We start from the raw sequence: 12,621 nt of genomic DNA on the forward strand, positions 1-12,621 counted from the left end.
GAATTCTTTCAGATCTAAAGTTTTACAACTACTATTTTATTTCTTTACCACTGCCTGCAGAAACAAACACTCCTCCCATCAACTCCTCCCAGCCTTTAACAACTGTATAAACTAAGTATCTCTTATTATTTATACACAGTTTCAGTCTCATCATTGTAACTGGACATGGTTAGATATTAAAGAGCTATCAAGCCTAAAAACAGATAAAGAAATCCATGAGTGATTCTTTCTGGAATCCATTAAGATGCTTCATAATAGTCTTTTTGCCATGTAAGAAATACCACTGTGCTATGCACATGTCCAGATCTGAGAATGCCATTAGACTACAGCTAAAATCTTGTTTAAAATCTGCCTTAACTCTGGTATTCTTCTCCTCTAGCAGTACTGAACACTCTATTCAGTGGTCATTTAGGGAAAAAAAATGAGACCATAAAAAAAAAAAATTGCAGGGCTTGGCCTCATTTTGTGCACTAAGGTATTGAGGGAGACAGGCATATGGCAGAATCAGGAGTTATGCACCAACATGTAGAAGAAAACAGATACAAAACTTTAAGGGAAGCAAATGTCACTAGATCCTTTCCAGGAAAGAATATGTTTGTTCTGAGATTGAATATTCCACTCAGCAGTGAAATAATTTTTAGATGTTACTGCTAATAAATGCCAAGTGCATTTCATGACTAGTGATGGGGTTGTGCTATACTTAGCACAGCTTTGTGCATGTTTGCTTCTCTTTAATTCAGGAAAACTCTTGAGAAGAATCATAAGTGCTGTTGACTGGTAAAGAAAAGCAAGTTACACCTCCAGGGCTCAGAAAAAGAAGGTAAACAAAAAAACAGCTATTCAGATAGAATGCAAACAAATGCTCTGGAGAGAGAATGTTCCCAAAAACAGCCATTATATCATAACTCACAGACTGCAGAATTCAGGAGCAGCTATAAATTGAGCCTAGTGTGGAGTTTGAAATAGCAGCTGCATTTGTAGAACATATGTTTGACTGTAATCACAAGTGATTCACTTACTGCCCTTTTCCAATATAAATAGTACCTCACGCTTAAGGATGTTTATTATGCTTAGCAAGTTTGAGGTACATCAGGTTTTTCTGTTCCTTCCAAAGCATGGCTTCACTCATGTCTTTGCACTGGAAAATTTGCATCTATCTATATAAAAGAGAGATATTTTGCATCTCACACTCTGTTAATAAATGACAGAGATCTGGGGCCAGCTATACCTTTTACTGACTTAGTTGCATGAGCACAAATAAATGTGTATTCGATTTGTTCATCTTCTGCATAACAGACTGATGGGTTAAAGCACTCCAGGTGAAGATCTGAGTCCACTTCTTTTACAAACTCCTCTTATTTGCCTTTCTCAAAAAAAAAAAAAAAAAAAAAAAACAAACAAAACCACAAAAAAAAACCAGTAATGATACAACTCTCCCATGGAATATTTTACTTTGCTGAAACAGAATGGAGCAGTACTCATGCACAGCTCTAAAGGGTGTAGGTCAGGCTTTCCCCCCTCCACCCTTCCAAATGAGATCTAAGCCCACTCCTCTTACCTTTGGATAAACTCAAGGTGACAGGAAACAAATTCCTACTGGTAATATTTTTGTCATGACATACAAGAGCTCTGGTTACAGATAATTTAAAATCTACTCTCAAGGGTGTGGGTTGAAAAGAAATACCATCAACAGTCCCCAAAATCTCTGTTATCATAAATTCAGCAACAACATATTGTTTCAAGTCACAGATTTGATGAAAGAGGCTTCATTTTACAGATCATATTTGTATTACCAGCACAGATCATCCCTGTCAATGTCCAGCTGACTGGCCAGCTTGTGCTTTGTAATTCGGGACTGGGATGGGAAAAAAAAAAAAAAAAGAGTTCTTCCTAATGCAACTAAATAAAGAAGAACATGGTGACTCAAACTGGAATTTGGTCACAAAATAGGACAGTCACAAAATTCTGTTTACAATCCTCTAAATACACAAAATTTGCCACATTTAGTGGTTCTGGGGGCTTCAAGCCCAATCAGTGCCTTCTGACAACATGGTCCCACGTATATCATGCTGGTTTAGCACCAAGTCAGACAAAGGGCAGTGGTTTGTAACAACTGCAGAATGTGCATTTTACCTGTGAGCATGCTGATTTGTGTTGTTCATGCAGCCACAATTTGGGACAGTAAAAATATATTGATCACACTGTTTTTTTACAAGAAAAAAAGCTTCTTTATGCTTGTTCACAGGTCAGCTTAATGTAACGACAAAGTAGTTACTCTGGGAAACAAGAACGTGTGCTTTATTGAGCTTTGCAGCCCTGTGCTAGAAAACTTTGGAAGCACTAAACCTCTAAATGCAAAACTTAGTTATTGTATTTTCCCTTCTATCTCATTAAAGATACCTGAAAATGTTCCAGAGGGCCTCTCATGCACTCATAGCAATGTGGTTAGGGAAATACAGTTAAGATACTTTGAAACATAATTAGCTGAGAAAGAACCATCTTGAATGTGGCACAAATGATGTTTAGAGACAACATGCAGCTAGTGAGTTATGATCTTCATTACAGTACAGATCAGATGTGTAGGGAAGAGTTTGACCTCTGGTTCCCCACTGCTTTCCCTGTGGCAAGCTGACACTGAAGCCAAGCAAGCAGGTAAAATTCTTTTAGTGACCCGACCATTTCACAAAGATATTAGACATAAAAAGGCTCAATGAACCAGGATAGGAAAAACGACCCTCTGTTTTTGCAATGAAAAATACTAGGTGTAACCTGGTGAGAATGTTGTCTTTTCAAATTAAATCCATCCTATCCAGACAGCATCCCATGCATTTCAGGCACTGCTGAAGGGAGATATGCCCAAAAGAGGCTCAAATGTTTAGAAGATATCTGGCGGCATCTGACCCAAAATCTGTCTTCACTTTAGAAAGTTTCAGCAGCATCCTCCAGACAAATATTAACATTTCAAGAGAAAGAAAAGGACTACTTGTCTCAGATGCCTTTGGAATGTAAAAGTAAAGATTTAACCTTCTTGGTTTGTAATAACACCATTCTGTCTTCTACAGCTTCCTTGCCAGTCACATTATTCCAACACAGCTTCCCTGAAAGCACAATAAAGCAGGGGCTTCCTCACAGGGTTCAGAAAAAAACCCAAGCCAACTTCACAGAAATCCTTTGTTGAACCCAAAGAGATGGGATCCCTTACTCATTTGCAACTCGTACCATCCTTTACAGCTGTCTTGAGTGCATGTGGGAAGGCTTCTCCTCTGCAGATCCAAAGCTTCTTGAATGCTCTGCACGGGTGATACAGCAAGGCATGGCAAATGTGCTCCTAGGGCTGTCTGCTGCACTGCAGCTCCATGGTATCTTTCCCTGCATCCATTCTCCAGATACATTCCAAACCATGGTTACTGAACTCTCGCATCCCCTGGCAATGCGGGTTAAGGATCACCCATTTTCTAACTGGAAAACGTAGAGATGGCAGAAGTTAAGTAATTTTCCCCAGAATTATACAGCAGGTCAGAGGCAGAGGCAGAGACAGAGCCAGTCCTTAATTCAGGCGCTAGACAATATTGCTTCTGTCTGGAATATGGACACATTCTGGAAGGTCGAATTCGTAAGTACATTAAAGGAAAATCATCTCCTTGTTAGTGACTCTTAATCCAGATAAGCATGATTCTGAATTAGGCTGTAAGTGTGTTTTAAAGGGAAACACTTAACCTGTGTTATCTCCATGCTAGCACCACAACAGCCATTCCTACTTGTACCGAATTAGGCGAATAATCTTATTATTCATGAAATCTGAAGTATGTGGATGAGCAGAATCTATGCAGAAACCATCACTCATGGCTATTTTCAGCACTTCTTCCACAAACACCTGGAAACTATTGATTTGCTTATTATCTGGCACCACCCAGAGTCTCTTCAAGTTCTGCTTGGTGTACTCCTCTTCGGGAAGGCCTTCCACACTTGCAACCCAATCTAAGGTCAAGTGGTTGGGGTCCTGCAGGTAACTGGATATTGAGGAAAGGTTTCCATTGAAACAGTAGTACAGTTTGGAACCAAGAAGCTTCAGGAACAGGCACGATGTGGAGAAGATATGAGCACTGAACACTTCCATGTTGGAGGAAGACAGGCTGTAAATCTGGGGTGCTTCTCGGACAGTGAAGTGAACAGTCTGGGTCTTCTGATCGAGGGTGATGTTAAGCATGGCGTTTTTCTCTGCTTTAGAAAGCTCTACCTCCTTCTCCTGCAAGGCCTCAATCAGAGGCTGAATTTGATAAAAATCTACTTCTCGCCGCAGTAAGCCCATTTCCTGAAAATCTTCGGGAAGGTCCAAGTGAGAAGTTCGCAAAAAGTTCAGGATATAGCGGAAGATTTTGCCATCTCTGTCAATAAAGCAGTTGCCTTGGCTGTCCTTCTTGGTTGGGATCTTCCCACTAAACATGGCCCCCAGCATGGAGTCTGGAAAGCTAGTCAGAGTGGACAGAGAGGTGGTATAGAGTTTTCCTCCAACATTGAGCGTGATCGGTTCCGACATGATGGAAAAGTCACGGTGCTGGGACTAATTCTAAAAAAAAGAAATTAAAAACAAAAAACAATACCACACATTTAGTTGCATTAATCTTTTTGAAAGGTTAAACTAAAGAGATAAATAGTACTAAATATATAAGGGTAACCATGTGGCAAAAATTCACCATAGAAATTAGAAGTGAGGAATTATTTTTTGAGGTTGTATCTTGAGAACAAGCATAAGGATGTTTTTTTCTCCTAACAGATTTGAAGAGGACTTTGTTTAATTCAGTTTAGTGCCAGAAATCACGAGTCTTCCAAACCTTTACGATTATGGTAAAAGTGAATCTCTCCCATCAATACCTACAACGAGGGCTGGCTTCAAAGTAGTGTTCTGGGTTTGTACGACCTCATTTCCCTCACAAACAGAGAATTTAGAGGGTGCAAAGAAGGAAAGGACAAGAACTTGGCACAACCCAACATCTTCCATAGTGTTTGAGGCTATGACTAAAGTAACAAAGCAGTTCAGCAGAATCCCCTGATGTATGTCTGAGTGCAATCAGCATAGCAGGGAGCCAGACAGCAGTTGCTGCTGTAAGCACACGGCAGTCTGTGGTTCCTTTCATTAAAAAAAACACCAGACTTTCTCCTTCCATTGTGCTTTACCCTAGAAAACATTTTGTAATTATTTGGGGCCATATTCCAGTTGACATTGTTTCCATGCTGAGCCTCTGCTGTCAGCTGACATGAACTAAGGATGGGATTTTAAGGTGCAATTAAACTGTAGGAAGGGCATGCATGACCTCCCCTTGCCCTCCACCATACTATCTTCCTCTGTTATGCTACCTCTGGCACTCATCTGATCCCACAGTGAATCAGTTTAGGGAGAAAACACAACATTTCTATTCAGCATGCTTTGCTGTATGTTGTAAATGGACCAATGCCAGAGCTGGGGCAAGGAAAAAGAAAGGAGCTGTGCAGCTGTCTCCGTTGCAGTTCAGCTCAGCTGTGTTGTGCAGGTGGGCCATTATTCCTGCTACTTGAGGACCTGCAAACCTGTTTTTCCTTGTTTGCTGAATCTAAATCAATCAACAGTTCAGCAGGAAACCCACCAGTGTTTGCTTACAGAGGCAGGAGGTAGCTCTTGCTGTAGTAACTGCAGCCGTTCAACAGAAAGCTTCCAAACAGCTCCCTTAAAATTGAACTTAAGTGCAGGCATTTTCCTAACTAGTAATGGAATAATCATAGACACTACCCACTATTATCAGCTCTGGAGTCACAGCAAAATGCAGATAGGGAGAAGGTCATCTGTGCTGGAATATCAATTATTTCATGGCTACTAAAACCCAGATAATAGTGCTAATGGCATTCTGAAACAAATACATCTCTAGACAGCAGCACATTTAGCTAAGAAAAACTGGCCCAACCTAGGGCAGATCATTAACAAAGGTCAAAGGAGAGCCTGTCTTTAAGTTGTTGGTTAAGACTGACATTCAACTTTGTTCTTTAGCCCTTAGCACACAGCCTACATCCCACTGGACAGTAATGGAAAGATGCAGATCTCTAAATCTAGAGTGCTTTCCCAGTGAATCCCTTAGTCCCATGCATCCAGCAAAACTGGCAAATAAAGATGCATGTGTAGGCCAACACAACAACACATGCATTGATGACCCCAGACCATCCTTGTGACTAACCTCAGCCAAATATACTCCAGAAAAAAACCTATCTGTTCCAGTGCTAAACTCCCCTTGGAAATGTAGTCTCAGTGTACTTCCCACTCTCGAAGACTTCAACCCAATTTAGAGTCAAGACCTGTTTAAACCTGATCATGTGGAGGCTTCAACTGATCTAATTCTGTAGCAAGAGTGGCTGCCATGGATTTTTCCCCTAAGGGCTTGCAATATGTCTGCAAAAGCATTGCTACAAGAACAATCGGGCATTCACAAAAGCAGCCTAAAACGGATTTTACTTTTTTCATATTTAATCAAACAGAAGCTTTCCCATACCTCCCTACAAATAACACAGACTGTAGAAGCAGGACTGATACTGACTCCAAAAGTCATGTTCATTGCTTCCCACCTCTGCTGCCCTTCAAGCTTCTGTAGACTAAACAACCTGTTCTCCCTTCACAGGTGAAGCTTTCAGATTTTTGAGCCCATGCCTGCTTATTTACACCATGAGAGTTTTTCCTCAAGCTGTCTGCCAGACTTAGTCAAACACAGAGCAAGATGTTTCCTTTGATGTGTCTGTGACAAGGCTTCACTTGGCAGAGTTCATGGTCAAGTGTCACAATGCAAAGACTACCAAGCAGCACAAAGATACAGATCTTAATTTCAAACTCATTGCCCAGACACATACCCTGGACAGCCCATTCTAAAGACCCATACAGACTGGATTTCACCCTCCCAGGACACCAGCCTGCTCTGATTTTGAACCTGCCCATTACCTCTGCACTAGATTAAATTTTAAACATTTAATGAGGCAAATATCTTGCCCATGAAGGCTGGAGGATAACTATTCCTCAGCTGTCATTCCTAATTGTCTTCTTTTGCCTAATTCATCCCATTTCTTAGAGGTTTATATCCTCATAGTGCGAAGATGAATCAGATAGTCTGGGAACCTCAGAAGAACCAAAAATGTGAGCACAAATGAGCATGAATGTCTACTGGATTTATAATCAACCTGGACTTAATGCATTGACCAACCAACATATTTGGGAGTAGCTGGGGAAAGTCAGTCTTCGCTGCTTTTTTTCCTAAACACTTGTTTATGAAAAACTGTTTTTCATAAACCTGCAAAAATTGAAATGAAATGGGTTGTAAGTTTTCTCTCTTTAATAATTCAACCAGCATTTGCAGCCCCAAGCATGGTTTTTCAAGCCTGGGTGCTTTGCTAATGCAATATAAAGGTTGTTGAAGAATACAGCATGAAAATCACTTCTTCGTGGTGAGATTTCCACAAAGAGGAGGTACCAAGAGTATCTGATCTTGGACATAGGAGGCTACTTGTCTAATGGAAGGTGTCCCTGCCCATGGGGGGCAGGAGGGGGTGGGTTGGAACTAAATGACCTTTAAGGTCCCTTCCAACCCAAACCATTCCATCATTGTATGATTCTATAACCTGCAGTCACCAAGGAGAAGTACAAATTGGGTTACGGTTCTTGGAAGCAGAGAATTACAGTGAAGTATTTTGTGTAGCTCCTCCCCAAGTAGCATTTAAAATTCACTCAAATTAGGTTAGCTAGAGATCTAATTCGACAGCTGAAGATGCAAATTTGGCTGAAGAGCACAAGATTTATTTTGTGTTTCTAAGAACAACCTGTATTTAAATACCTCTTTTAATATCTTGAAAGGGGGGAAAAGCTACATTTGATTTAAAGTCATGATCATACCACGTGATGTAAATTGAGAGAAACCAGCAGTGCATGGTCAGCTTTATGAAAAAGTCAAACTCCTGAACCAAAGCTGCTGTCTCAGCATCTAAGCATTTCAACTGACCACAGCTTGTAAATTTTAACTTGGGTTTGACTCCTAGGAGCCTCCTCAACAGCTGCATAGAGAACATTTCTGTAATAACCCTCTACCCCATGAGTTTAGTTCAGCAAATAACTGGTTCGAAGCTGGGAGAATGATGGGAGTTGACACAGCTGGAAGGTATGCAAGTATGCAAAATGAGAAAAGCGAATTGTTTTCACTCATCAATGCCTTCACATATTTAGAACCATCATCATCATACCACTTTGTTTCATAATCATTTTGAATGTAGAACAGCTTTGGATAAGCTTATTTCCCCTCTCCTGTATTCATCACATTTAAGAGCACTTTAATTAGCTAATAAATAAAATTCTGTATACATAATTTAACCGAGTGCCTGTTTCACCCAACTTGGCAAAAACCCACAAGTGTACAGTAATCATCAAAACAAAAAAAAAACCCACTAGTCACGATTTCCCAACATAAGTAAACTGTAAACAAATGGCACAAATATTGCTATGTTTTTAACTACTGAAAAACACATACAGCTGTAATCTATCCTTTCTAGCAAAAAGAATGCAGTTTAATAGAAAGTCTAAAGTTATAGATATGTTTATATGGTTGTCAAAAGATAACCATAGCTCTCTCTATATATATACACATATATATATAAAGACAATTTTAAACAGGATTTTAATTGGGAAAAGAAATTTATTTCCAACATACATTTCACTTTAAAAATGTCAGGGAAGGAAAATGAATCAATCCTTCTGGATTTCAGAGGCAATGCCCAAGATGTGGATAACTGGCTGATCCTAGTGTCATCAGGGGATTTAATTAATGAGATTAATTAATCACAGAACGGCAAAGCAAGAGCAATCTGTAATTTGGTTGAAGAGGATCATGTTGAGTTAAGCTTTCCAAAGTCCATCTCACAGGCTGCTTAGGTCCTCTGAAGCCCTGACACATGGTACTAAAAGCATTAAAATTGTAGCATCCCCTGAAATATGAGTTAACATATGCTGTTACAGAAATAGTTTTTGCTGCAAGATGTAGCATTACATGGCCATTTACAAAGTCACTGTTTTTAATGGTTTTAATTTGATGGAATCACACAATTATAGAATGGCTTGGCTTGGAAGGGACCCAAAAAATTATCTTGTTCCAACCCACGCCCCATGGGCAGGGACACCTTTCAGTAGACGTGGCTGCTCAAAGTCCTATCCAACCTGGCCTTGAACACTTCCAGGGATGGGGCAGCCACAGATTCTCTGTGTAGCCTGTACCAGTGCCTCCTAACCTTATGTCAAAAGTATTGCACGGCTGGTTAATTTTATCATGTAGCCTTCAATAGCTCACATGTGAAATATCCCTTGACAACCAAAACTTGGAAAATCTGTATTTAAGACAGTGAAATATGTGCAGCTGCTGTAAGAAGTAGTTGAGGACTAACAATGAACCGCAAAATATACACACAGGAAAAAGAAAGGAAAAATAAAAAAAAAGAAGACATGAATTATTTAGTTTGACGCAATGAATGATGCCTAAGTGGCAACAGAATTAAAGCAAGCCAGGGACCATTTCTGCTAAGCATCAGGAAGAGCAGCCAGACTAAAAACCTCTCTGGCTTTTGAATATTGCCCAAGAGAGCTGGAGAAAGCCACATCAAGTAGATAAATGTAACAAGAGACAGATCAGGTAGTGCTTTATAGGAAGTAATTCTGCTTTGGGAGGGGCAGGATTGATTTCACCTCAAAAGGAAGTATGAAAAAGAAATAGCTGGGCACCTGTGTGGCTGCTGGAGACTTTAAATGAGATTCAGCAAGAGATGGTTGTTGCAGGATGGGGTTCCAGTCTGGTCCATTAGAGCATATTAACTGTGAACACATAATCAGGCAAAGATGCTCCTTCCTTTGTGAAGCTCATTCTGCTTTGGGTTTTGCCCACACCTGGCATGTAGCACTTTGCTCCACGGTATCTTACTGAAATACACGTTTTGGTTTGAGGTAAAAATTCCAGTTTCTACATAACACCTGAGCCCTGAGAGAGCAAACAAACAAACAAACAAACCCTCATAAAGTTGAGAACTCCAGACCTGGACACAGCCAAGCCCATGGCACTTGCTGCAACTCTACCTGCAGAACAGTTCTGTGCCTTGTCCCTTCTCAAGGGGACAACCTCGGGAAGAAATACAAACCCTACAAGCTCGTGTCTTTTTGTGTTATGGGGGCTGCAAACAAGGCACTTTGAAACCTAGAAGTCACCTCTTAAAAGAGAAGATAATAATAAACTAACTAAAGGGGGAGGGCAGAAACAACAAAGAAAATAGTATTTAAGGGTTTAAAAAACCCCAACAAACCACACCTCAAATGACCACTTACCCAGATTTCAGCAGACAGTAGGCACCAACGAGAGCTGAGTTTTAGGAAGAATTTTGGACAAAATCCTTTGCAGGGATGGACTCTCCCCCAGCCTTCATATAACCCTGATGCACATTTACTTAGCTCAGCTCATCCTTTATGATAGAAGGTTAAACATTTGCAATACAGTCTCTGCACCCTATATGCTCATTTATGGCAGTCTTAGAGAGGAAATCCCATGTTTTCCCATCGCTGCAGAACGGACCCACCTGATTTTGGACACTTAATATGAACCCCTCCAACTGAGCAGCACGTAAGAGGCTTAAATTCAGTCCGTGAAGCAGAGCATGGCGTGCCTGCCAGGAGCAATAGATCCCAAAATGAAGCGCCTGCAGGGCGGCACAGCAGCTTTTTGTTTCGGGACTACTGTGGTGCCTCTGGAAATTTCCAGCGGGCGTTTGGGGAAAGGCCGCTCACCCCGAGGCTGGCACGGGGGACGTGGTGACGAGCTCTGGGAGGGGACTCAAATTCCCAGCAGGCGTGAGGCAGGAAACGACGGGTCGCCCTTCCTTTCTCTTCTTGCAACAGAATTGCTATTGATCTGCCGGCGGCTACAATGCCGGGAGACAGACATACTGACTATCCACCTTCGGAGCGCAGCTGCTTATCTGCCAGTTATTTATATTTAATTTATATTTAATTTCCTGACCCTGCTTTGTTATGCACAGAAACGCCATTCTGCCAGTGAGCCGCAGGAGGGATGGGAAAGCGAGAACGGGAGTTTCGTAACAGCCCTGGTCTGCTGTGGGTACGATAGTGTGTGTTCATCCCTTTCCAAATCTGCACCTTCATGCCCTTGAGCATCTCCTGGGCTGCTTGCTTAGGGATGCAGCTGAATGCAGGAGGCTTCGCGTAGGCTCTCTGCAGATGCTGAATTTACGCAAAAAGAGAAGGGGCAGGGAGGCAGAGGTAGGGAAATAGAGCCGGTGCCCAGCTAGTAAAAGCAAGGAGCAGTATAAAGCTCCTGAGAGTAGAGGAACAAAAGCAGGAGCGCACAGCAGGGAGCAGGAGAACGAAAAGAAGGTTAAGTGCTGCCGAAGGAGAACGGCAGACTGCAAGATGGAGCGGGAAAGGGAGTGCAGAGCTACAGGGATACGGCTGCAGCCGGGTCTGGAGAATAAAAGCTCAAGTGCTGCAGTGCTCAGCGCTGTCCTGGTGACCTTCAACACCCGTAGGCTCAGTGGCTGCTGGCTGGGCAGTGCAGATGGTCAGGAGGGCACTGCCACCGCCTGCCAGAAAGGAGCCTGCTTGGGGTCTCAGGGCAGTGACAGCATCATTTTTCCTTCCAAGCTGATGGAATCCTTTGTACAGTCCAATAGAATATGCCAGTTCTGGCAGAAGTTTTCACTGAGTTTCAATGTCCTGTCCCAGCACCCATTTAAGTATCACTTGGCATGCCTGGAGTATCTTCCAGATACACTTTATTTCCTTCATGGACCACTTTATTTTGTCCCTGAACAACTTCACGGCACACGTGGTAGCCACCACCTGCTTGATGGACACACGAGGTGGTTCAATAATCCAGTTTCCACCTCATCTCCCACTGACACCAGTGTTTCCAGAGCATCCCTGCAATTAGAGGGCGGCTAATTCCAAGTACGGATGCTGTCGCACCACAGCAAAACCCACTCAGAAATCACGCTAACAAGGTAGGCATCACCCAAAATTAGACCCTCTGGAGGGCATATATCACGGCCATCACCCAGCTGGACCCAGCTGGCTGCATGTTCCGGGTGTGGGCATAAAGGGCTTGAATTCGCTGTGAATACTTGAATTTCGGAGATGTTTCATTGGAAGGGGGCAGGAGAATGTGCAAAGTTTGCAGAGTGGTTCTGAACCCGACCCTGTTACGGACAATCCTAGGTACGGCTCCTCCTGCATAGCCAGGCGCTCACAATACTGAATTAGCTTAAAATGCTAAAAAAATAACCCCAAATTCCCCTTCAGAAGATGCTCACCCGTCCTTCCCGCATCCCACAGCGGACCAGCTGCGCGGCTCCCGGCCGCTGGTCCCCGCTTTCTCCCCGTGCCTCAGTTTCCCCCCTCTGGGAATTCCGCTGGGGGTGCCCCCGGTCCTTCCCACGTCCCCCAGCCGGGCGGATCCCCCCCAGCACCGCCGGGGACCCACCTGCGCCCCCTCCAGCTGCCGAGCTCCACCGCTGCCCGAGAGGCGGAGGGAGGCGGAGGAAGCGGGGGGCGCGGCGCTCCCGGCACGGCCC

General features: G+C 42.7%; 1 protein-coding gene across 2 annotated transcripts; it reads right to left on the bottom strand.

Annotated features, from left to right (window-relative positions):
• Positions 1-1,427: 1,427 nt before the first annotated feature.
• Positions 1,428-12,555, bottom strand: KCTD21 (potassium channel tetramerization domain containing 21). Of its 2 annotated transcripts, none has more exons than XM_053935027.1 (2): positions 12,531-12,555; positions 1,428-4,567 (listed from the first exon to the last, which is right to left on the bottom strand). In XM_053935027.1, the coding sequence occupies exon 2, from the start codon at positions 4,535-4,537 to the stop codon at positions 3,755-3,757; it is 783 nt and encodes a 260-aa protein (XP_053791002.1). In that variant the 5' UTR covers positions 4,538-4,567; positions 12,531-12,555; the 3' UTR covers positions 1,428-3,754. The 2 variants fall into 2 exon arrangements, with proteins under 2 accessions (XP_053791002.1, XP_053791003.1); XM_053935028.1 differs by lacking the exon at positions 12,531-12,555 and adding an exon at positions 10,364-10,419.
• Between the last annotated feature and the right edge of the window lie 66 nt (positions 12,556-12,621).

Source organism: Vidua chalybeata, chromosome 2 (genome assembly GCF_026979565.1).
Source record: "Vidua chalybeata isolate OUT-0048 chromosome 2, bVidCha1 merged haplotype, whole genome shotgun sequence".
In the NCBI taxonomy this organism is placed as follows: Eukaryota; Metazoa; Chordata; class Aves; order Passeriformes; family Viduidae; genus Vidua; species Vidua chalybeata.